The sequence below is a fragment of the Lycorma delicatula genome, chromosome 7 (assembly GCF_047948215.1).
Source record: "Lycorma delicatula isolate Av1 chromosome 7, ASM4794821v1, whole genome shotgun sequence".
Classification (NCBI taxonomy): Eukaryota; Metazoa; Arthropoda; class Insecta; order Hemiptera; family Fulgoridae; genus Lycorma; species Lycorma delicatula.
This window is the reverse complement of record NC_134461.1, coordinates 43,655,626-43,680,196: the sequence shown is the minus strand read 5'-3', so window position 1 is coordinate 43,680,196 and position 24,571 is coordinate 43,655,626. Positions and strand designations below refer to the sequence as shown.

The following is a 24,571-nucleotide window of genomic DNA, read 5'->3' as shown; positions in this document are numbered from 1 at the left end:
ATTTTACGACTGTATTCAAATTTTAATTGATTATTGGACATTAGTTTTATATTTCTTTAACAATTTTACGACTTTGTGTTAACATTTTAGCTATTTCTACTTGCTTAATGATTTTATTTCTAAAAGAAATAAAAAATTATTTTCATGTTTCAAAAAGCAATAGAAATTGCTTACTGGACATTAGTTTTATATTGACTAGAAAATTAGTTTACGACATTGTGTTAAGCTTTGACTACTATTACGTGCTTAATGATAAATCTTTTTTTATGTCTAAAAGAAATATAAATTGATTACTAGAGATTAGTTTTATATTTCAACTACTTCTACATGCTTAATGATAATTCTGTTTTACCAAATTGTTCCTCCTTCGTACTACAATACAAACACTTTTATTCAGTTGGTGCTCTGATACAGATCCAGACGGACGTATAACCGTAACGTAGTAGAGATGGCAGTTCAAGAAGCCGTTCCTCCTTGTGTTAATAATGCTTTTACTTTAGTAGCTCGATCTTGGGTTGCTATTCTAAAAACCGCAACGCAAAACGTTCAGTCCCGAGAAGAGAGAGCATTTTTAAATCATGTTTATGGGACATCCCAATTTGGTAAGTTACTCGAACCGAACATTATTTAACCACTGAACGAGAGTACGGGTTATACACTGTCTGGATGTCATTACGCGAGGCAGTCGATAAACTATTTCGTTGTGTTAGAGTAGTTCATGTGTCGGAGAAGTACTCGGTTGATGAGGACGATGGTGGTTATCATCCACCTTTAATTATCAAAATCTTCTTCACCTTAGCCGACAACCGTGGGAGGCACGAGTTATACCATGAAATTCACTTCCAAAGACCCTCCTACCAGTGTTGGATAAGATGCTGGTGGAACGACAGCGATGAGGACGACGAATTGTAGATATAGGTACAAAGCTAAATTTCGTATTAAAAGTTTTTATTTATTTAATAACGTTGTACTGAATGTTCTATAAATTGGATGTACTTTTTGAATATTTTTTTTTAAACAGTAATTAATATTTTAAATTAACGCTTTAGGATTAAACAGAACCATTTTTTGTATTTAATAATATTTTTAAAAACGTAATACGACGTGTTCTATAAATTATGTTTACGATTCAAATGTTTAACACAAATATGTTTTTCTTACGGTATTACTGTTAGGAGATTCATTTATTAACGTAACTAACTGTTTTATTTAAATATATTACAATAAAGATGGTGCGTGGGATGTGGAAAGGAAGAACGTAGATATATTTTTTTTAATAATTTGGAAATGAATAATTTTGTTTTAACTTATTTAATATTTGTTCTATTTTATATTTTTTCTAAAAGATAAATTGGTATAGCATGTTGAATTTTAGAAAAAACTGATTAATCGTTTGATAGAAAGACGGATAAAAATTTATTTTAAATGTCAGACTGGTGGAAGGTCTTTCTTTAATATGAAGAAATAATTAAATGTAGGGGGATTGTGACGTTACAAGATGGCGTTAGGTACTAAATGTAATATTTCTCGCGCGCGCGACTTATGTAGAACAAATTTCACTCAATATGTCGGGGAATCGCTGTAACCGATTGGTTTAAGGCGTCAATCAGCAGAGTCCCGCCGTGAACCGGTTTGAAACCTAGCCAGGCTAGTTACTTTTTTCGCTCTAAATATTATTTTTTAATTAATTCTCCCGCTCACATGTGAAATCACACGTCATAGCAGACAAATGAAACAGCTGGTACGTCAGTGCTGCCAACCTTTGAAATATTAAATAAGTAATTAATATTCAATGCAAAAAAATAATTAGGTTGGCAACCCTGTGCGATTTCAAATCTCTCAGTTCAACAGGACGAGGGAAAAGGGAATATCCACAGGGAAAAGGGAAATTCCAAGATGGTGACTGCGACACTAGCATTCCTAGCGGTGACAGGAGGTACTAGTGACACAGTACGCCTATTTTCCCACTACTCTCGAAATCACTGGAATGCTAATTTCTTAAACTGGATTGAACGTGGTAAACCAATCAATTGATCACGTGGCTTAACGTCACTAGAATACTTCATTTGTGTCCGTATGCGATGGTTGGTGGGGCAACAAACAGCAAATACTAAAAAAACAGCTACTCATTAAAATACGAAATGCTGTATAATTTATACGAAACGATCCTGAGATGATACGGAACACCAGCGGAAATATTTTACGTCGGGCAGAGTACTGTGTACATCGTGAAGGAGGAAATTTTGTTATTCTGTTACCATTTATCATTTCATGTATTTATTTTGTTGTTATATAAAAAATGTTTATTAGGTTTAATGTTTAATGATTTTCTGTCTACTTTTCGTCTGTTTTCCTTCAACAAAAAACCTGTTTTTAAAAGTTTTTGTTCACTTTTTATTGGCTATATTTACTTTAATTTTTTCAGAATTAAATTCTCTACAAGTTTTGTTACTAAATCTTCTGCATATATTTGTCTTCTAACAAAGCTATTGTATTACAAATCTAAAAAAAAACTTATTTTTGGATAACGAATATTGTGTTTTACGTCGGACATCTTAAACACTACAGGAGTTACAGTTCTGGTACCTATTTTATCCTATTTCCCATCTCAAATTACATAAGAAACCACCAACTTTACTTTTTTATTTGGATTTTTAAAATTACAGTAGAGCTTCTTTTTATTAGAAGAACTGAAATCCAGACGAAATGGTTCGCTAGCTGTAACTCAAAAACACAGGTAACATATCGACACACATTTTACAAACCTGTGTTTATATGAACTTCTTTCATTATTTTAACCAGTAGAACATGGTCTTGAAATTTTCTTCGTTTTTTACCTCTATATACAAAACTGTTACAACTTAGGAAAACCATGATAAAATCTTGATCAGAACATTTACGATATAAAATAATACAGAATATAGGTAAAAATTATTAATTTTTTAAGAAAAAAATAATTATTCCAATCCGAGATAAATTTATTATTCAGTCTCCAATAATTATAACTTTTCTTTGAAGAAAATTGATGGTTTGGATGTTATACATAAGGTTAAATAAGTCCTTTGGGGGCTAAATATAAAATAATAACTTTTAATTAATAATTTTAATCTGTAATTATTTATGATGTAACGATGACTAATGATAAAGGGATTTTTTGAAATGGGTAGGGAAATTTTTGCGGATTTGTACATTGTAAAAACTGCTTTTTGTTGTTTATGTATGAACAGTCACATTTATCTGTATCTCGTGAATGACATAAAGCTTCTGTACGACTATTGTCTGTAGTTTTCATTTATATTGAACGTAGGTATGTCATGGGATTATATCAATTATACTTTATTAATAATGACACCAGTAACAATATTCGTAATATATCACTTTCAAGTAAGTCAAATAAAAAGAAAGAAAAAAATTTTCGTATATTAATAATTACTATTTCAAGTAGAAGTTTTTTGATAAAAACAAGGTCAATATACAGTTTGTATTTTTAAAAATAAATTTATTTAATGAAAATCTTTTTTACAGATTAAACAATAAGTAATACGTATTAAAAATCATTGTTATTTACTTTTTTTTTTTATTTTACTTATATTAGCTTATAAGAAGATTTTGGACATAAATAATTAGTTGTTTAAATTATATTTAACAAATAAAATATTTTATTAATTTAAAAACAGTAGTCGGTGTTATTCTACAAACATAAATTGATTTTCTTAAAATAATTTAAACAAGTGACGTTTCTTCTCTGTTGATGAGTTTGAAAGTCGCTTCATAATAAATAAAAAATCGTCTTGCTTTAATATGCAATTCTTTTCTCTTATATTTAAAACGTTTTCTTAAAAAAACTTTGAAGGAAAGAAAAGATTATGCTTATTTAAAATTACATTTTAAATCATGAAATCATTATACTCATATAAAATGCATAAAAAGATTTCTTAAATATGCCAAATCTCTTACTGTCCTCGGCTAATTTTTTACGTTTTTCAACAAAGTGTTTTCCACTTATCGATAATTTTCTAAGTAATTAGCTACTTCATTCAGAAATCGATATTTTTTTACTAATTAAAAAAAAAAGATTTTTAATTCCACCATATTTATTTTTTGTTTAATATTCATTTGATGAACCGATTTCGTTGACTTTTCTTTTTATTTGATAGTGGAAGTTCCTTTCTTAGTTCAAGTAATGTAAATAGTGGATTGTTTCACACTAGAAAGGAGTAGGTTAATTTATTGCTTTACATTTATTTGTCCTAATATTTTTTTTATAACGGCTGTGATTCACGTAAAGAATTTTAGGTACAAGAGTCACTATTTACAGTTGATTTTTTTAATAGTAATGATGTTTATTATTCACAGGTGAATAATACCGAAATGTTACTGTGCTTGAAATATTGATAGGCAACAGAATATTTGATTCAACAGGACACCTCTTCATTTCTCAATTTCCTTAGCAAGTTTGACATGGGATTATTCTTGAGGATGATTGAAATATATTTTTTTTATTTCTAGTGTGTACATTGCAATTTGTTTAATTAGTGAAAAATAAGCAATCATATATGCTCCAATGAGATGAAGATGATATTTATGATATGTAAACGAGATCTAGTCTTGCACAGATTGAGGCTGATCACTCCTGAGACGTATGGTTAATTGAACCCTAACCACCAAAGTATACCGGTATCCACTGTCTAGTAGTATTCAAATCCATATTAAAGCAACTTTTACTAAGATTTGAATACATATATATATATATATTTTATACATATATCTAAAAAGAAGTGTTTTTAGTAGTCCCATTGTATGATTTTTCACATAATATAATAGTAAATTGAACAATTTTTTAACGATAGATTACGTTTTCTTTAAATGATTTGACTTTTCATTTGTCAACATTCATTGGTTGGTACCGCATTGTTATAGCATGGATAAGGATACACACATTGATATAATTCTAATAATCTTAGTATTTTTATGTAAAATTTCAAAAAAAATTATTTGCAGAACTTAAAATAAACACAAAATATATACCCATATATGTTAGCGTTCGATTGGTGAGCCTTTTTGTAATTTTTTTTTCTTATATTTGTACCGGTACAGATTTCACATTTTTATTCTTTTTGAGAACGGTTTTATACGGACAGCGTTTTTTATAGTTTTATCCATGTTAAAAAAAATTGTTTGTAATACAAATCTCACAAAAATTTATAAATAACTAGCGGACCCGACAGACGTTGTCCTGACGTGGCATTGTTCTGTAATAAATGCACACCACATAAATATAAGTAACTTATTTAAATTAAAATTAGCAGGAATGTGGACGAAATTTCATTAATATGACTATTATCAGTTTGTGATTGTTGTATTATTGTAATGGGTTTATTGATTAATTATGTGTAGTATGGTTAATATATATTTTCACTAAATATTGAGATATCTGACGAAAATCGAAACGTCGTAAAATTAATAATTAGTGTAATTAATAAATTTTGGTACTTATGTATTAACGCCACCGCAGCTACAGCTTTATTTAAAAACAAAGTAGAGTCAATCGGATTTCGGTGGAAAATGGGCCGATATAGAGTTTAACATAGATTCAAAACAGTCTCTTTATTAATTTTAATAATGGTTATTTATATTTATTTATTTCATAAATATAATTTAACCAAACTTAACCTACGCTCGCTAACCTTGACTAATTAACAGGAGTGTTTTGATTATTTAAATAATAAATAATTGCAATAATTACTGAATTTATTAAATAAATACTCAAAAAATTACGGTATAATTAGTCAAGGTTAGCGAGCGTAGGTTAAGTTTGGTAAAATTATATTTATAAAATAAATAAATATAAATAACCATTTATTAAAATTAATAAAGAGACTGTTCATTTTCCACCGAAATCCGATTGACTACTTTCTTTTTAAATAAAGCTGTAGCTGCGGTGGCGATAATACGTAAGTGCCATGTGATAGCTTAATTATACAATTAATAAAAAATTAAAGCACTGTAAAAAAAGCAACGTTGTTAAAATTTTAGTAGAAATTTTTATCATTTTTATCATTCTTCATTTTAACATCTATTTTACCAAATTTTAGATAATTGTAAATTAAAAACAATTTTAGAAAATTTGTTATAAAATTAATCAGCTACAAAAATTATAACTTCATTTTTTTAAATATACTTAAACTATAATTATTATACGTAAATTATATTTTAATTTTATAAATGTTATAATTTATTTTACAAAATTACATTTTTATTTTCAAAGAGCCGTTCAATACTTCATAAGTTGCATAGAATCAAATGAGAACTGACAATTTAAATTTGTAGGTTAAGTTGATTGTTATTGAATGCAGGTGTGCACATCATTAAAATTCATGAAAAATCATGTAAAATACTCACGTCAATACTGCATCTTACAAATTTGCACAACGTATATTTTTTAATTACACTTTAAAACTTTATTTAAATAAATAATATTCTCAATAAGCGCGCAATTCTAGTAGACTCGGCAATGCTTCGCTATTGCTAGATTTGAGTATACATACAAATTAAATGAACACAATTGAAAGTTTCATAAAACCTTAAAAACAATGAACATTAGGAACTTCACAAAATTTAACCTTTTACTTTATAAAAGTCAGAAGGTAAATAAGTCCAAATGGCAAAACAACAGCACTACCTATCGGACTTAATTCACCACCACCAACGGGATATTTAATATATAATTATGTTCAATCGAAATAAAATATTTATTTATTTTTCTTTAATTCTCTTAATTTTTACTATTTTGCTATAACGGGTTTTTTAAATATATAAACTATAATTTATTTTTTTGTTGAAATAGCGTATAATAGTGTATTTATCAGGTTTTTAAATTACTATTAAAATTAAACACCTTTACAATTGGTCTTAGTGAATATTTCATGTTCTTTAAAGAAGAATGCTTTCATCGGTACAAAAACAAGATTTATCCTTTAAAAATCGACCAGCACTAAAAGAATTTCTCTTTATATACCACGATATCTACATTTGTAAAGGTGTTTATGAAGTTTCTTATATAAGAAATAGGGAATTATATGTTGCTTAAGTATTTGCAGTGCAGTAGGGCGGCTGTTGACGGATGTATTGGAAAAAATAATAAAATTTGTAAAAATGAAGAGGTAGGTAAGTGTGTCTAATAAAAATATGCATTCCTTTAAAAGAGAGATAATCCATAAACTTAAGTTAAACTTAATCAATTTTAAGTTAACTTAATCCATAAACTTAATATATCTTAGAAGATATATTTTGCGGATGATTAAACCTTGAAAGAAATGTGAGGAAAGGTAAAAGAAATTGCAAATTTTTCCCATTTACAACTATTCTAAACGAGATATTCTCTAGATTGGGAATTGTAAATACTCTTCAGATTAATATCTAATAACCATTTTCGAGTTTTTTTTTTAATTTTTATTTTTTAAGGGGTGCGTCGGTGTTCCGCGCGGCGGCTCAACCAACACAGCCACTGTTATTGTACAGTGGTCAATAAATTAAAATAAACACAATACTTTTAAAAGGAAATTTTATTTTTAAAAGAAAAATGTTTGTCGAAACCAAACCTGTATCACTGAATTAATAAGGTCGTTTTTTGTGCTACAATTCATTTTCCAAAATCTTCTTTTTAGTATGGCCCATAAACTTTCAATGGGATTCAGGTCGGGAAGTTCTCTTGTCACGACAGCATTCGAATTTTTACGTTATTGAAGAACTCTTTTGCTTTCTTTTGACATGTGACATGGTGCAAAGTCCTGTTGGAAAATGAGTTCTGGGTTTTTTTGCATAAGTGGGACTATTTTTCTTTGGCATATGGTAATATATTGGTCCGATTTCATTATTTCATCCACAGGTATAAGTGGTCCTGGCTCTTCATGTGTAAAACAACTCCAAAACATCTTTTTGGCTGGATATTTGGGAGCTTATTGCAGATGTGGTGGTGTAGTAGTCTTCTCATCTGCTGACTTACGAATGTAGGCTACTCTCTCTCCTTGGACAAAGAGATGAATCTCAAATAAGATTTGGAAAAAATAACTTTTTCCAAATCTTAATAGTCCATTCATTATGTCCCTTTGCCCTTTGAAGTCTTTTTGTCTTCAAAACCATGGTCAGTAACTGCTTCTTTTTAGGTTTCCGAACAATCCTTCCCACTGCAAACAATCTTCTACGAACTATCATATCAGAAAATTAGTCCCACTTGCTCTCAAGTCCCTGTTAAGGTCAGCAGCTGATAATTGTGGATTAATTTTGCTTTTTCTTATTAGTAATCGATTCTGTGTAGGCGTGGTTTTCTTTTTTCACCCACATTTTCCTTTTCTCTTTGGAAAGACCTGTTTCCTTAAACCTTTTCACAATTTAATTTATAGTACCTAACCCCACACTACACTCACTGGCAATCTGTCAGAGTCATTTGTGTGTGTTGGGACAAAGCAACAATTTTTGACCGCTTTCGAACTAGACACGAATAACAAACTTATAACAAAAACCGACAAGGTCCCCAAAAACTAATTGGCAATGAATTATAAAAACACAAAAACCACTAATTCTGTTATATGAACTAACAACTTAACCTAAAACACCAAACAGCAAGCAGTCTGCCACAGAATAAAAATGTCCTATAACAGAACAAAAATTCCCTTTGTTCGTATTAATTTGTTCACTACTGCGTGTGCGACTTGGTTGGGTGCATCTGCCTCCCGTCCAAAAAATGTAAAAGTAATTAATAATTAAAAATTAAAAAAAAAAACGGTCACCTCTCAGTGTTGTTTGTCGGATAACACTAAGAACCGGGCAAAATATATTTTTAATCGGCTGAAATACATGTAACCAATTATAAATAATATATTTAAAATAGTGGCCGACTGTTTTGAAAACCCCATTCTTAGATCACTCAAAGTTACGGCCTGAACTGACCAAATTGTTAATTTGAAGAAATTACAATACATTGATAGTTTTTTTATAAATTGAACAGGCTTTAATTTTTATTCATTATTATTCTCACAAGCATGAGTTCAATGAACACACGGGGATCCAGGGGACAGAACCCCCTGAGCGCAACGGAAAACGCAAGTAATCACACAGCACAGGCGAAGCCGCAACGGGTCTGCTAGTCTCTCTCTCTCTCTCTCTCTCTCTCTCTCTCTCTCTCTCTGTATATATATATATATATATATATATATATATACATAAAAACATGTCGCGACTGATTCGTAATCAATTCCTAGTAAAAACTACTGAAGATAAAAATTTATGAAAATTTGTATACTCGTTCTTCTTACGGTGTAAGTGCTCAACAATAAAGGATTTTTTTGAAATTCCGAATTTAAAGGGTTAAAATGAAGTAACAATGTAATTCACTATTTTTTTCCCCGGTAAGAATTTGATTTTTGGTTTTGTATCTGCATGTGAATACCTAAAAACCTTGACAGAATAAGTTTATTCTGTCAAAGTTATGATCGATTGCAATTTTCCCCTTGCTTTTTTTTTAAATTCCTTTGTATTTTAAATTTTTTGAAATTAGATCTTGAAAGGGGTAAAGAAAGTTAAAAAATTTTCAAATAATGATCGTAAATTTTTCCATTTCTTACTATATTAAACGAGATATTTACTCGATTTGGGCTTGCAAGTACTCTTCAGAACTATGTTTAAAAACCATTTTCGGGTTTCTAGAATTTTATTGTTTTAAGTAGTACAAAAACTTAACTTGTTTTTTTACATTTTTACCGTTTTATGCGCTCCGCTATTGAATCAATCTTTATGAGATTTGGTAGTATTGTGATAATGATGATTTAAGTTTGTAATTCTGATTATGTATTTTGTGAACAAAGCAGCGATGAGAAATTTAAAACCCAGTTAGAAGACGGTCTTGCACTGATCAAACTGTTGCACTGAAGGAATTACAACACACTGATATTTTTATAAATTGTACAGACTTTAATTTTGATTTATTATTATTACTATTTTTACAAGCATGAGTTTAATGAACACAGGGGGTCCAGGGTACATAGCCTCTTGGCTAGATGAGAAGGGCGAGTGAAGCAACCCTTGACCGGCTAAACATCCCCTGATCGCGACGGGAATAGCTAGTCTGCTGAAGTGCGGTATAGCTGGGGTGAAGTTGCGGCAAGGATGCTAGTATTATAATAAAATATTTACAATAATTTATGAAATTTTTTCCGGTATGATCTAAGTTTGCCTGGGGTAAATGAAATTCTGATACGTTGTTCTTTCTGGGATGAAGAGTTTTTCTTCGTTAACAGATTGAAATTATTATGTATAATATCTTTGCCCGTATGATTTGACTTTTTCTATTGAAGATGGAGATTGCTAGATGAGTTTGTAGAATAAAACCATCAATATTTAAATTGAAGCTAAATTTAAGTGCTGCAGGATGGCTTATCGTCGTTGAACATCAACGATAAAGGCGACGCAACTACTTAAATACATTGTAGTACAGCTATTTGCCATGCTAACAAAAAATACCAATACTCTAAGATATATTATTTTTATTTATCCATTTCATATTCTCTTAATTACAAAAAAATTACAGTAATATAATATAATTTTAAATTCATATTTCAATAATTATCGCACGCATAAAGATTTGCATACCGTTTGAGTCTAGGACCGGCATACAGAGTTATTAGATTTTGACTTCAGGCTACATCATAGAAAAAACTTCTGTTTATGTTTAACTGCCGTAATTCCGTTAAACACAATTAACCAATCGATGTAGTACTATTATTTGTTATTTTCAACCGATAAACTCTTATTAAATCTTTACGGAACTCCGCCCGTATCTGAGTTAGCGATCATTTTATTAAAATTATTCAAATAATAAGTTAAACTGGAAATCTATAAAGTACGAAATTTTTCACAACCTCACCTTTTCAAAACATCTTAACTTGACAAAAGAAGATGCACCTTTTATAATTATAGTAACGTAACTATAAAAATCAGATATCATTTCTGTGATATACGGTTATTTTAATAAAATAAAATAATTACGTTAAATAAAAATAAAATAAAATTGATGTACTTTAAACTATATCCATATCAATATTCCTTAAATTTGGATACTGCACGTGGATATAATGAGCGTACAGTATTTATTAATGATTATATAAACAACAAAATTCTATTTAACCTGCAGATAGTATTTAAAAAACTTTTGAAATAAATATAATTACAATTAGTCGTTCTGTTTATCTCTTCTTTTCAAATAAATAAAGATTTATTGCAGGTATTTTTAAAATTAATTTTTGCTATTCAAATTCTATGGCATATTAGTGGTACTTTAGTCGTCGGATTAATTTGAATATATTTAAATTTTATAAAATTTAAAATAAATTACAACAAATTATTAGAGAATCGTAAAACCTGTTGCATATTATAAAACGTAGTGGTTTCAGTTGTTATAACAGCACTGTTTGGAAAACTTTATACAATGTAAAATAAATTATACTAAATAAAAAAAAATCCTGCATGTTTTCTCTCGATTAATTTTGTGCGTGATTTTGCATTTTGGAATTTCTCATTTGTTGATTTTACAGTAAGAGGCGTATTTATTGAGAAAGTTTAACCTATTTTTTTCCTCGTCAGATTTTACATGAAAAACTATTTTGTTATTTAAAAATTAAAAATACGGTTGGATTAAAGATGACACAGAAACGCTATTCTACTTTCTACAGAATAATGTTTTTGTAGTTGTAGATATAATTATCTCTTTCAATAGTATGGTCACAGTCAATTTTTTAAGATGACCGTTTCCGATTTTTTATAATATAACTATTTTAACCACTTTAAAAAAGAACTATGTAAGTCAATTAAAAATTCCTGTATAGAATAAGATAAACGATACAAAAGTATATATAAATTAAAAAAAAAAAATTAGTTTAGATGTTTTAAAGTAACCTCTGGTAATTTTCTTAGTTATATATCACATAATACATAGCAATACATGACCGAGACCCGGCCTTCTGCAAGAGAATAAAGGTTGCAGCATTGCTGGATCCTGAGTCTCCTCGGGTTAGAGGCTGGCACAACAATAAAAATTCCAACCGAAGGAATTTGCCTTGTCGGACGTACAGTTGGTGGGCGGGAAGGCCCCTACCTTTTCCTGTTTACCCTCCGGGAATTACAGTCAGGTATTACTTCAGAGGATGAATGAGGATATGTATGAGTGTAAATGAAGTGTAGTCTTGTAGTCTCAGTAGTTCGACCATTCCTGAGATGTGTGGTTAATTGAAACCCAACCATCAAAGAACACCTGTATCCACAATCTAGTATTCAAATCCGTATAAAAGTAACTCCTTTACTAGAACTTGAACGCTGGATCTCTCGACTTCCAAATCAGCTGATTTGCGAAGACGCGTTCATCACTAGACCAACCCGGTGGGTTAGGGTGGGAAGGCCTGTTAGATTAAAGGGCATTCCCCTGGGCTGAAATATTTTCGCAAAAATATTTCTTTTCACGTTACTAATACATACTCTGAATATGAGCCAAATCGGACCATAAATACAATTTTCAGAAATATCTCTACCCCAGCGCCACCTAACGGATCCAAAGTAATTCAGAAACCTTCGCGGGCGTGTGGACAACTCAACAAAGTTTCATTGCAATCAGATGAATGGTTTAGGAACGTATACGGGACAAACAATTTGTATATATATATATATATATACTTGCAGACCCGGCAGTGCTTCACTATTGCTAAATTTGAGTATACTAATGTATATGAAAACAATTGAAAGTTTGATAAAACATTAAAAAACTGAACATTACAGAATTCACAAAATTTAACCTTTCTCTTTATCCTTTTTTCACTTTTCACCCTTTTCCCATCTGCCCTTTCTCCATTTCACTGTTTCCTTTTCCCTATTTCCTTTCTCCCTTTTTCTCATTTCCCTTTTTTTTCTTTTTTCCCTTTCTACCTTTTACCCGTGCGTAAATCGATCCAGTAGTTTTTTAGTCTGTAGTGGACACACATACGAACAAAAATTTTCAAAAAATACAGATGAAAATTTTTTAATCTAGTGAATATTCCCCGTTTATTGTAGTCGAAAATTGAGAAAATTTGGAATGATTGTTCAAACCTTTTACCTTTATTCACCACTTTCAAGAAGTTGATTTTTAGATATTCACATTTAGATTACACAGACCAAAAATCAAGTTGATTATCATCTGATATTTTCATCAATTAATTTTCAGTAGGTCTTGCTTGGGCGTTGATTATGGAATCTATCGCGACATGTTGTTTTATATATAAAGATAACGAGTTTCCGAAATGAAACTGTGCAAAAATGTTTTCAAACCTTTATTTAATTTATTATATTGAGTGATAGAAATAGAAATAATACTTACTATGGTGAACCTTTATTGATAGATGTTCTATATAGTCAATATTTGTCTATAGACATGTTAGACATATCTGTTTGTAATAGTTTCCACTTACCAACAATCTTTAATAATATATGTTCAAGCGCTTTCGGATTAGTAAAATTCCTTTGTTCCTAAGGATGGATTACTAATCCGAAAGCGCTCTAACATATCTATACGTGTCAGACACGTTTAAACATGCTCGTAAATACAGCGCGAAACACAAAGAGCGATTGTGTTTACAAATTTAGTTATGTTATTTTTCATTTCATTCAGAGAATGAACATTGATCTTGTAAACATGTCCTTTTATTGCTTCTCGTAAATAAAAATTAATAGGCATAATATGAGGAAATTATGGTTGCCAGATTTGCTTAGAAATGACCCTATCATTGAAAAGTTCATCCAGAAAAATTTAGAAAAACAATGGCTATGTGCCCCATTTCTTCATCTTGTTAGAAGTACGTTCTAGTAATTTCTTTTTAATTTAATTGACCAGTAAATGTATAAATGATTTCATTAGAATAACCTTCTAAGTTTACTGTGTTCTGGAAAAACTGATAATTATAGATTTAGATGGTATAACTCCAATTCCAATTACTTTCGGCTTGTAGTGGTAAAAAAAAAAAAAAAAAATCAAATCGGGAATATCTTCATTTTCATTTATAAAATCCAAATATCACTGACAATATTCATTATGTTTAAGAAAATCAGTATTGTGTAACTGAATTACTGCAATTATTTTATATGGGTCTAATTTAAAAGGTTTATTCACTGTTTAATCTGAGCGTACTACTCTGAGATTTCCGCTTTTTGTGCCAAGATTCTGATAAATTGTTTTTTGGCCTTTGAACTATGCAATCAAAAATATTAGCCTTCATTTCCTCTACCATTTTAGATAGTCTTGGGGGCGTCTTTGGCAGATCCAATTTCTCAGAACTTATTGATCAAGTTTTGCACAGCATTGCGATGTAAAACATCGATGTCTAAATAGATACCTTTCCTTCACTTATTCTGTGCACTCACGAATTCAACAAACAAATTTTCAACCAAAATAATGCAAGCTTCAATAGCTAAAACCATTGTTACACCCTGAAAACAAAAGAATAAACAAAAACTTATAGTAATGAAAACTAATAACCATGAAACATGGAAATCAGCTGTGAACAAAGTTAACTTTAGTTTCACTGCTGACAATAAAAAAAAAAAATAAGTTAAATCGTATTCACATACGTTAAAGGTATATATTCACATTTGTGACACTCGTTATATTACTACTATTCAAATTATATTACAGTAAGTCGAGAGTTCCAGCGTTCAAGTCCTAGTAAAGTCAGTTATTTTTACACGGATTTGAATACTACCTGGATACCGGTGTTCCTTGGTGGTTGGGTTTCAATTAACCACACATCTCAGGAGTGGTCGAACTGAGACTGTACAAGACTGCACTTCATTTACACTCATACATCATCCTAAAGTATTATCTGAAAGGTAATTACCGGAGGCTAAACAGGAAAAGAAAAGAAAGTAAATTATATTACAGTGAAGGAATAATATGATTAGTCCAAAAGGTATGAGATTAGAGAGATTATTTATTACTGTATGCCCTAAAACAATAAGGAAGGATACCTTTAAAATATGTAGGAATTTTTTATATATCATTAGTGGCTCCTGATATTACCCCAAACAAATAAACAAATATAAAAAGGTTGTGTTAGTTTGCGTAGAACCGTTATTACGGACTTAATCACCATCATCATAACACGGAAAGCCTATTCCTGCATCAAAAACAGTCATCCATTTATTACTAGGCCTTCCACCTTCTCTTTTACCTTCAGGATGGCATTTTAAAGTATGAAAAGGAAGTTTAGTTTCTTCCATTCGTAGCAGTCAAAAATCAATCCGATTTTTTTAATAATTTGAATAAAGTATTTAATTCAGCCAACGCATTCCCGGTGCTTTTTGCATGATTCTCATCTCGTTTTGTTTACTCATTTATTGTTTATATACAACTGCAGTAGGCAAACTACTAGCTTACAGATTTAAAGACATTCTTATGGATTTAATGTTTTTTAAATAAGAACTGTGAAATTTGCATTAATCGCATAAATACAATTAAAATGTATTTTAAAACATGATTTCTTACATAAATTATATACATTTTATATGTATTCGTATTGAGTAAAAACCCTCTCATTGTTAAATTAATAAATATAAATTGCAATTACTTATATTATAAGCGACTGAAGGGAACGTCAATATGGGAACGTCATTATGTAAATATCACCCGTCGATTGTTTTAAAATTAATATAAGTGTTTGGAGGTCAAAATAATAGTAAAATCGTTTAACAGGCTAAATTAATAATAAAAGTAATTTATTAAATTAAATTTTTCTATGTTAATATGTTTAAAAATGTATACTTTCTTTAATTTTTTGCCTGTTTATTATTCGTTTCATTTAAATATTACATCTTTTTTTTTTGTTGTAAGTATTCCAATGGCAAAACAACAGTGGGTTTCGTTTATTTCGTCAAAATCCAATGATAGAAAAATTGGATCTTTTGCACACGGAGTAACAGATAGGTTTTTTTTATTATACGTACTATGATGTAGCATTAAATCTTCATCAATTGATTAATTGATTCTTAAATTGACGTACAAAGCACAATATTATAGTAGCTATAATATATATTGCATTTTTGATAGTATTGTTTGTATAAAATAATATGTCCACTTACCAAAAATTTTTTAATGTAAGTATCCGAGCGCTTTCGGAGTCACTTTCTATTGTCAGGGATTATTTGAAGTTATTAATTTAATATTCATGTGTGTAATTTTTTTCTTTTTATGTATAATTAAATTGAAATTAAAATTGTTACGTTTATAACAAAACATAAAATACACAAATACCAAACAATACTAGGTCAAAAAAAATGTTCAAATAACTGTGCCTAAATACATCTTCCGAACTTATGCCGCTGAATCATTAATGTCTTTCAATAAATACCTTGTTAGTGTGATCAATTATATTTTTATTATATGTAATATATAACAGACTTAGATACATTTCGTTTATTTTAATACTGTATTAACTTATTTCACATTATTGAGGTTAATTATGATGTACATGTACATTATTTAAATTTTAAGAAGTATTATATTTAGACTCACATTTAAGTTACATCTTTAACTGAACTGAATTAACTTTAACTACACCTTTAATTGAACTGAATTAATTAGCAATGGTATTATAAAGACAAATGATATATTATAAAAAAAACGGTTGAACACAACTAGATTAACATATTTCTGTGCCTTACATAAGTAAGAAGAAAAGAGTTACATAATTTGTTTATCATTAATAAGGAGGACATGAAACTGAACATAACTGCCCGTCAAAAATCCCGAGGATTATTCCTTTATAATATTGTAATGAAATATTATAAGTGATAACATGAAATAATATTAATAATCTTTGTAATCTCGACATGTTTAATGAAAACCTTGAATACGTACCCAAAAACCCAGTTTTTTCCTTTAACTCCGGTTCCTGTAATCCGTTGCTTTCAAATCAATAGGGTTCTATTTCTACTAGGTATATACCCATCCTACCAAGTTACAACAAAATTGATTAAAAATTGCCCCCAGTAGAAAAAAAAAGGCGAATATGAAGCGTTTATACGAATATGTTCGGCTCAAAATCGAGTTCAATCTTTGAGAAATATGTTACGTTCAAATCAACTTTTGATTACCATTATGAAATTGATTATTTAAATTTGTAAGATATTCAAACAGATAAAAGATTAAAATATGTAATCATTACGAAACCAAAAAAAAGATGGAAATATGAAACTTCTGGACTTTGCTGTGCTGAGGGCAAGTTAGCTTTTTAATAATTTCAATATCTTCTTGATTTCATTAAAAATTTGATTTTGGGCACATTTTTTTATCTAATTATTTTATTTTATCTGGTTAGTTGCAAATAGCTATAACTACAAGATCAATAGCCCACACATATAATTATATGTTATACTTTACAATTTTTTAAGTTTCATACGCACATAGCACGGGCGAAGCCGCGACGGGAGATGCTAATAAAGTATAATTAAAAAGTTTTAGTATGAAATATAAAGATTCAATTTTTAAATAGTGAACATGTATGTTTTTGTTTTTTTTTTAAATATTAGTTGACTTTCATATTAAAACAAAAATTAAAAAAAATAACATAACCAATGTTCCCTATGAGCTGAATGTAAATAACTCATCATCTTAGTAAGAAAATACAATACATCCTTATAAATAATACTCGTATCGGTTAGAAAGAGTATAAGAGAGGGATTGTAAGTTGAAAACGAAATAAGCCGTAGATAGATACCATGTTTCTTATACGGCTTCAATAAGCGACAGCAATTTTTTTCCTTATTCTTCTGATTGAAACCTTATTATATGTTAATATTATAGAAAATAGCTCCTACCTGTTAAATAAATACTTAAAGTAGATAATTAATTGTGTGTAGATGCCTAAAAATCTTTTTTACAATATCAATATTTCGAAATATTTCTGTAAAGTAATTCCATGGACTCAAGTTTTTAATAGATATTTATTTAACTGCATTTTATTGATATTTTAATGATATTTATTAATATAGCAAAATAATTATAAAATATATATATATTTAATAGAAATAATTATTTTTTTGTCTTCAGTCATTTGACTGGTTTGATGCAGCTCTCCAGGATTCCCTACCTAGTGCTAACCTTATATTTTTATGTGCTTGTTACCGTACGTTTTCTTTCCGCATTGTTTAATATTACAGTACAACAGGTTTAAAAGAAAATTTATTTTTAGTAGATTTGTAAACAATTTGTAAAAATCGCTACTGCGATCGGTGAGATTTTCTAACGGGGTGCCAGAGGAGGGGAATCAACTTTTCTGTAGTTTTGTAGTGTTTTCTTTTAAATTGGATTCTGCAAATTTTATATCTACAAGTTTTTCGTTCGTTCTGCCGGATTCAAATCTTATCCGATTTTTACAAAACTTGGTAGGGTAATATAAACCTGTTGAGAATAGAGCCCTATTGATTCTCAAGCGAATCGGTTTGCAGGAATTCGATTTAGAGCCAAAAAGCGAGGTTTTTGTGTACATTTTCAGTTTTTTTTTGTTCTACTGGGCGCAATATTTAACCGATTTTGTTGTAACTTGGTAGGATGCTGTATACCTAGTAGAAATAGAACCCTTATTGATTTGCAAGCAACGGATTACAGGAACCGGAGTGAAAGGCAAAAACTGGGTTTTTGGGTACGTATTCAAGGTTTTCATGTTGTAACTTGTAGGGTGACATGTTAGAAAGCAAAAAATAGATTTTTGCGAGCACCACCAGGTACCCAATTTTTGGTACTACCAGGTTTCCCAATCAAAACATCAAGTTTGTAGCTCAAATCAGATTTTTGTGAGCATCGCCAGGTGCGAGCATGTTTCACTGTAGTAGTTTAGTTTTGCAATAATCCAAAATTTGATCTGGTATGTAGTAAAGGATATGGTATCCAAAAAAAAGCGTTTTGAAGTTTTAATCTTTTGAATCTGTTTTGAGTCACCTTTTCTTTTTTTGTGAGCACAGCTACAAAATCACACAAATTATGGGTAATAATATCAAAGTAGGTTGTAGGCAAGTAGCAGTGTTAAGCAATTGTTGCAGCCATTACTCAACAACTAAGTGAAAAGGAAGAAGAAAAAATACAAATTTACAAGCATAATGTATTTATTGTAACAACACACAGTATCTCGCGATATTATAAAAGAACTTATGATACTGACGTAATGTGAAATACAAAAAACCACCGAAAGCAATATTATTTTCAAAAATCATTATATTAGTATAATATACTTTTTTTCGTAACTAAAACCGGAAATCCGCTCTTGTGACGCAATTTCTGCGACAGAGTTTTCTCACCGTAATTATAATCACACCGTAATTATCTTAATAACGGAGTGTTTTTATTATTATACTAATCTTATTTCTTGAGTAACGAAAACGAACATAAATATTACTTTATTTTTTCAAAAATATCACCGATCTCAGTATGAATTAAAAATATTAAAAGGATTTTCTGCATTCTCTGACAATAAAGATAACCATTAGTCATTTTGGGAGTTCAATAAAAATCTAAAAGTTATATTTTTAACTTTATCAACGATTTAGGCAATTTTAAATTCAAAAATATAAAATTAATTTGTATATATTTATTTTTTATATAGTGTTAATAACTGTTAACACTATATAATAATTACATCCCATATTTCATCAATAAAAGACATAATTTTTTAAATATAAATAAAAATGTTATTAATAACAATGAATATATTTAAAAAGTAATAATTGTGAGTTTATACGCCAGGGCGCGAGGTTGTAATTCTCCGAGGTTAAATAAATCTAAAACACCATACACTAGTGGTTCCCAAACTTTTCCATGTCGGGGTGCTCTTTTTCAATTAAAAGTTTTCTATGGCGCCCTATCCTAAGTAAAAGTATGACTACTCGTAAGAGATAAAAATAAATAAAACTAGTGTATCTTCATTATTTTTTTACTTTATTAACATTAAATTAATAATTATAAATTTCTTGGTTCAATTAATTATGAAACTTTTACAATATTTCACGGCGTCCCTGTGAAGAAGCCCCGTGTCTCCGCGGGGCAACGCGGCGCACAGTTTGGGAATCCCTGTCTTAAGTATCGATGTTAAATAAAATCGATGATTTAGAATGTAATTTAATTTCAGTTTAAAAATATTATTCATTAATCTACGAATTCTGATATGTTTGTGTATGTGCAAGATAATTTAAATACATTTTTTTCATTCCTTATAAAAGGTTATAATAAAAATTGCTAACAAAAATGTATTCAATTTGATTTATTTATTTATTCTGTTTAAGATTTTAAGTGAATTTTCTATTTATTTGTGCAAACTTGGACGGTACTTCATCCAAATTCCATTAAGGTGGATTTCGTTTCTAGAGACGTAAGACGGTGATTTATCATTTCTCCGGTTTCTTACGATGCTATACAGCTTGTCCTGAGAAAAGATTAATAGTTTCACTGATTTCATCTAACAATTTATTTATTATTCCATGCTTCAATTACAATTGTAATTAACAGAGTCGTTAAATATAACTAAACTGCTTTACAATATATCATATTATTAATAAAAAGAATTTACATGTAATCAATAAAATCGACAATACACAACATACTTATAGAGTATGTGTATTCAGATACAACATTTTTCTTTTAGCCTCCAGGACCACCACTAGGTACACTTCAGAGGATGAGATGAAATGACAATTTTGTAATGTGTGAAAAACTGCCATGTCTGACTGGGATTCGAACCCGGGACTACACATAAGAACGCCGAGACTGTAGCACTCGCGCCGACATTTCAAAGAACATTAAAACATTAAGATCTGATACAAATAAGTACAAACTTGTCACATATCATATATTCCGTGTGTTTCTTCACCATCAAATTTTACGGCCGATCCCTGTTACATTCGGAATAACACAAACAGGTTACTTCATCTTTCACCTTATAAAAAGCGTTCTCTTACAAAAACTTAATGTTTCAAAAAACTTGTTTAAGAACTGATATACACAATCATTACTCCAGACTATGGGATGCCCCTTTTGTAAAAGTTAGTATTATGTCGGTTTATTCAAAGTCAGCGACAATTAAAATACTTAATGATGTTGAAGATATTTAGACTTCCTTGCCCTTACTCCTTTTACCCCCTCTCTATTCCCCTAGTGCTCCTGATCCAAATAAACAATTATTGAGATGTTATTGAAAATTTCAATATTTGTTATTGAAATGCACAGTATGGCTATCACAGCCATACTGTTTTTAAAAGAATCTTTTGCTACTTGTGTGGGCATTAAAAAACTTTTGCAAATAAATTGATCATTGCTATTTTTGAACTGTTTTTTTTTCAAAACATGTTCTATTTCAAGGACGATTAAACACATTACAGTCCTAAAAGATTTAAAATCTTATTGACCTTCAATCCTTTTTCGCTTCTCTATAACTATTATTTTAAAAAAGTTGATGTAATATTCAAACTTTCTTTTTTCAAAAGTAAAACTACTTTCAACATCAATTGAAAAAGAAAATGTCAGTGATATTGAAGAAGTGTGGGATTCCTTGCTCCCAGGGCCTTTACTCCTTGAATTAAAAAGAATTTAATTATTGTAATATTCCATCCATTTTTTTAAAAGTATTTTACTTTGGAAGGCTAATAAAACACTTGGTAATGTAGAGAGTTTAGTCCCCACTAATGACCACCCAGGTAACACTCTTTTACAGAACAATTTCTATTCTGACTTCACAATTGATGAAAAAAAATCGGTATAAAAATAGTTTGGATCGCTTGTTACCCCATGCTCATTAGTCTTTACAAAAAATAAAACTGAAATATTGTGGCATTTACTAAATCACTTTTCTTGTTGAATTTTCTTCTTTTGGATGTGAGAAAATTCCTTATTGGTCTAAAAATGATTTGAGGTTCCTTGACCCTCCCAAACCTCTTTCAATTTTGAAACGCTGATTGGTTTCGCATTTAATATAAAATTCATATTTAATGAAATTATTTGTGTAGAACTGAACTACCTATTTTTTACAACTTAGTACTGTCATATTGTTTTCAGAAAATCTTTTTAAAATTTCAGAATCTAATCATTTGTTTAAAGAAGAAATTTTAGCAAACATTTTAAGTGAAAAAGATTAAAGGATATATAATTAGAAGCAACCTTTGTTTGATCCCTTCGACATTTATATTTTGTTTCAATTTGATCCGAAATAGTTAAAAAATAATTAGAACAATTTTGGTAGTCCATCCTTTAAAGATTCATGAATTGGTCATAAAAAGGTATACAGAGTAAAAACAGTACAGGAATTCAAAGATAAGAGTACATGAAACTGATAATAGAGGATATCAGAAGACCATACTAACTGAAGAGATATCACAGAAAAGAAATCAAGGTGAAAAGAAGTACTTTAAATCAGTCATTTAACTTATGAAAAAAAAATGTAGACACTTCTTATGGAATAAAAAATAATTATGTATTCTAATTTCAGATGTGGGGGGGAGTGTCATGTAAGTTACAAGTCAAGATTACATAAATGATATTCACAGGCATAAAGATTCCATTTTGTAAATGATATTCAAACTAAACATGATTACAAAATTAAAACTTGTCAACCTTCTTCTATTACCATTGACCATGATTAAGATATAATATTTCACCACAGATGAAAAACGTAAGTGTGTACTTCATACCAGATCTGTTGCTAATTAAATTATTATATTTGTATCTTGCCACAAAAGGCCTTGAATACCTTACTTGTTGGTCGTGCGTGTTAACTTCTTTGATATATTAATTAGAAAAAAAAACTAGTATTTAAGATAGTTATAAACTATATTTACATACATTCCATAACAATTTTTTTGGTAATTTATATACTTGACCACAAAGAACTTCTAATATTACACATGTTTTCTTCAGTCTTGACACTTTTTTTCATATAAATAAATATTTAGATTTCTAGATTTTAATCAGTAAACATATTTATTAATAAAATTAATCTGATTTTAATTAACTGTTTTATGTAGTTAGTAAATTTAATAAAGCTGTTTTTTCCACTGTCATAGGTTATGCCTAATTTATTAAGTTTTAAGAGAATCAAAATTCAAAATAAAATTACAGTTTTTAGATACTGAAACAATCTTAAGTACATTTATACTAAATCCTTTATAATACCAGTTTCTTATAATACTAGTGTAACATTTTTCAGTTTATAAATATTACTTTCCTTGGTATCAAGCAAAACATGATAGTTTCATTTTGTTAATAGTTATAATCTTTTTTTCCTATTGTTAGTAGCTGTGAAATGGAATTGGTGCCTCCATTGTGTTGGACCTGAAATGAATTAATGTTTTAAGTTCTTCAAAACTATTTTATTGATTTTAAACTTACGGGTCTGGTTATAAATGTACTCTAATCTCTTACAATTGACAATGCCATTAAACCGTGTTTAGTAGTAATAAATATTTTTACTGAAATGATAGACTCCCAAATCAGTAAAAGTAAACTTTTAGTGGAAGAAGGGATTGAAATATCAATATTTCTTCAGGGTTTTATGTTAAAAAAAGCCTCTTAGATCAATAAGTTTTGTTCTTTAAATAGTTAATGTGAACTTTCATCACATCTATTTGTTTATCTTATAATTAATGTGTACTCTCTGATGTTTGAGTCGTTTAAAAAGAAATTTACAGCAGACTACCAAAGGAATTTTCCCTACAATATATTAAAAGAATCATCAAAATTGGTCAATTGAGTCAAAAATAATACCTGAACACATATTTAGATTAAATTAAGAACCTCCTTCTTTTTAAGTCGGTTTAAAATTTTATTTTTGAGTCTGCTGTTATATCAAGAATTTCAACATTTCAAAAACAGATTTGACTATTTTCAATATGACATTTTTCTAGAAAATAATCCCATTGTTAATTCCACTGACAACTAAATTACTATTACAATTAATGAAACTCATAACTTTAGTAATTTTGTTAATAAATTAAATTTAAAATAAGAATATTATTTAAATTAAATCTTTCAAAGTTGTTTAGGAAACTTTTGAAAATAAATAGCAAAATAAGAAATACCAAATTTTACAAATTAATAATCATTTTAATACTTTTTTTTTCTTTTGATAGCTTCTTTCTCGAGGATGGGTAGAAGGCAAATGGATTTGGCACAATTTTATGGCCAGATGGCCTAGAGAATGAATGTGATAAAAATATTTCCATCATATGAATAACACAACTGACTTGAATTTAAAACTGGTGCTTCCAGATAAAAGATGAAAAGATTATATTTCATTACATAATAATAGTAATTATAATTTTATTTGATATATTTTACACGTCTTGAATAATAAGTTTACGAATTTACACCCACAGAATATTGATAAAAGTAGTACATAATTAAAAATTACAAGACATCTAACTTGTTAAAGTATAATAAAATTTGTACATTAATTACACTTTTAACTTATAAAAGATTAATTAAAATAAAACACTAAACATAAATAGTATTCATATCTGT

At 29.1% G+C, this 24,571-nt stretch overlaps 1 protein-coding gene across 6 annotated transcripts in view; it reads left to right on the top strand.

Annotated features, from left to right (window-relative positions):
- Positions 1-3,221: 3,221 nt before the first annotated feature.
- Positions 3,222-24,571, top strand: part of LOC142327381 (retinol dehydrogenase 11-like) — a 47,420-nt gene continuing 26,070 nt past the window's right edge. Inside the window, exons 1-2 of one of the 6 annotated variants that reach the window (XM_075370386.1) lie at positions 3,235-3,307; positions 22,542-22,724. In XM_075370386.1, coding sequence (XP_075226501.1) covers positions 22,716-22,724 — 9 coding nt within the window. In that variant the 5' untranslated portion in view covers positions 3,235-3,307; positions 22,542-22,715. Of the gene's footprint in view, positions 3,385-3,447; positions 3,467-22,541; positions 22,725-24,571 lie in introns of those variants that run through there. The other 5 variants (XM_075370385.1, XM_075370387.1, XM_075370383.1 and 2 more) reach the window with 5 other exon arrangements.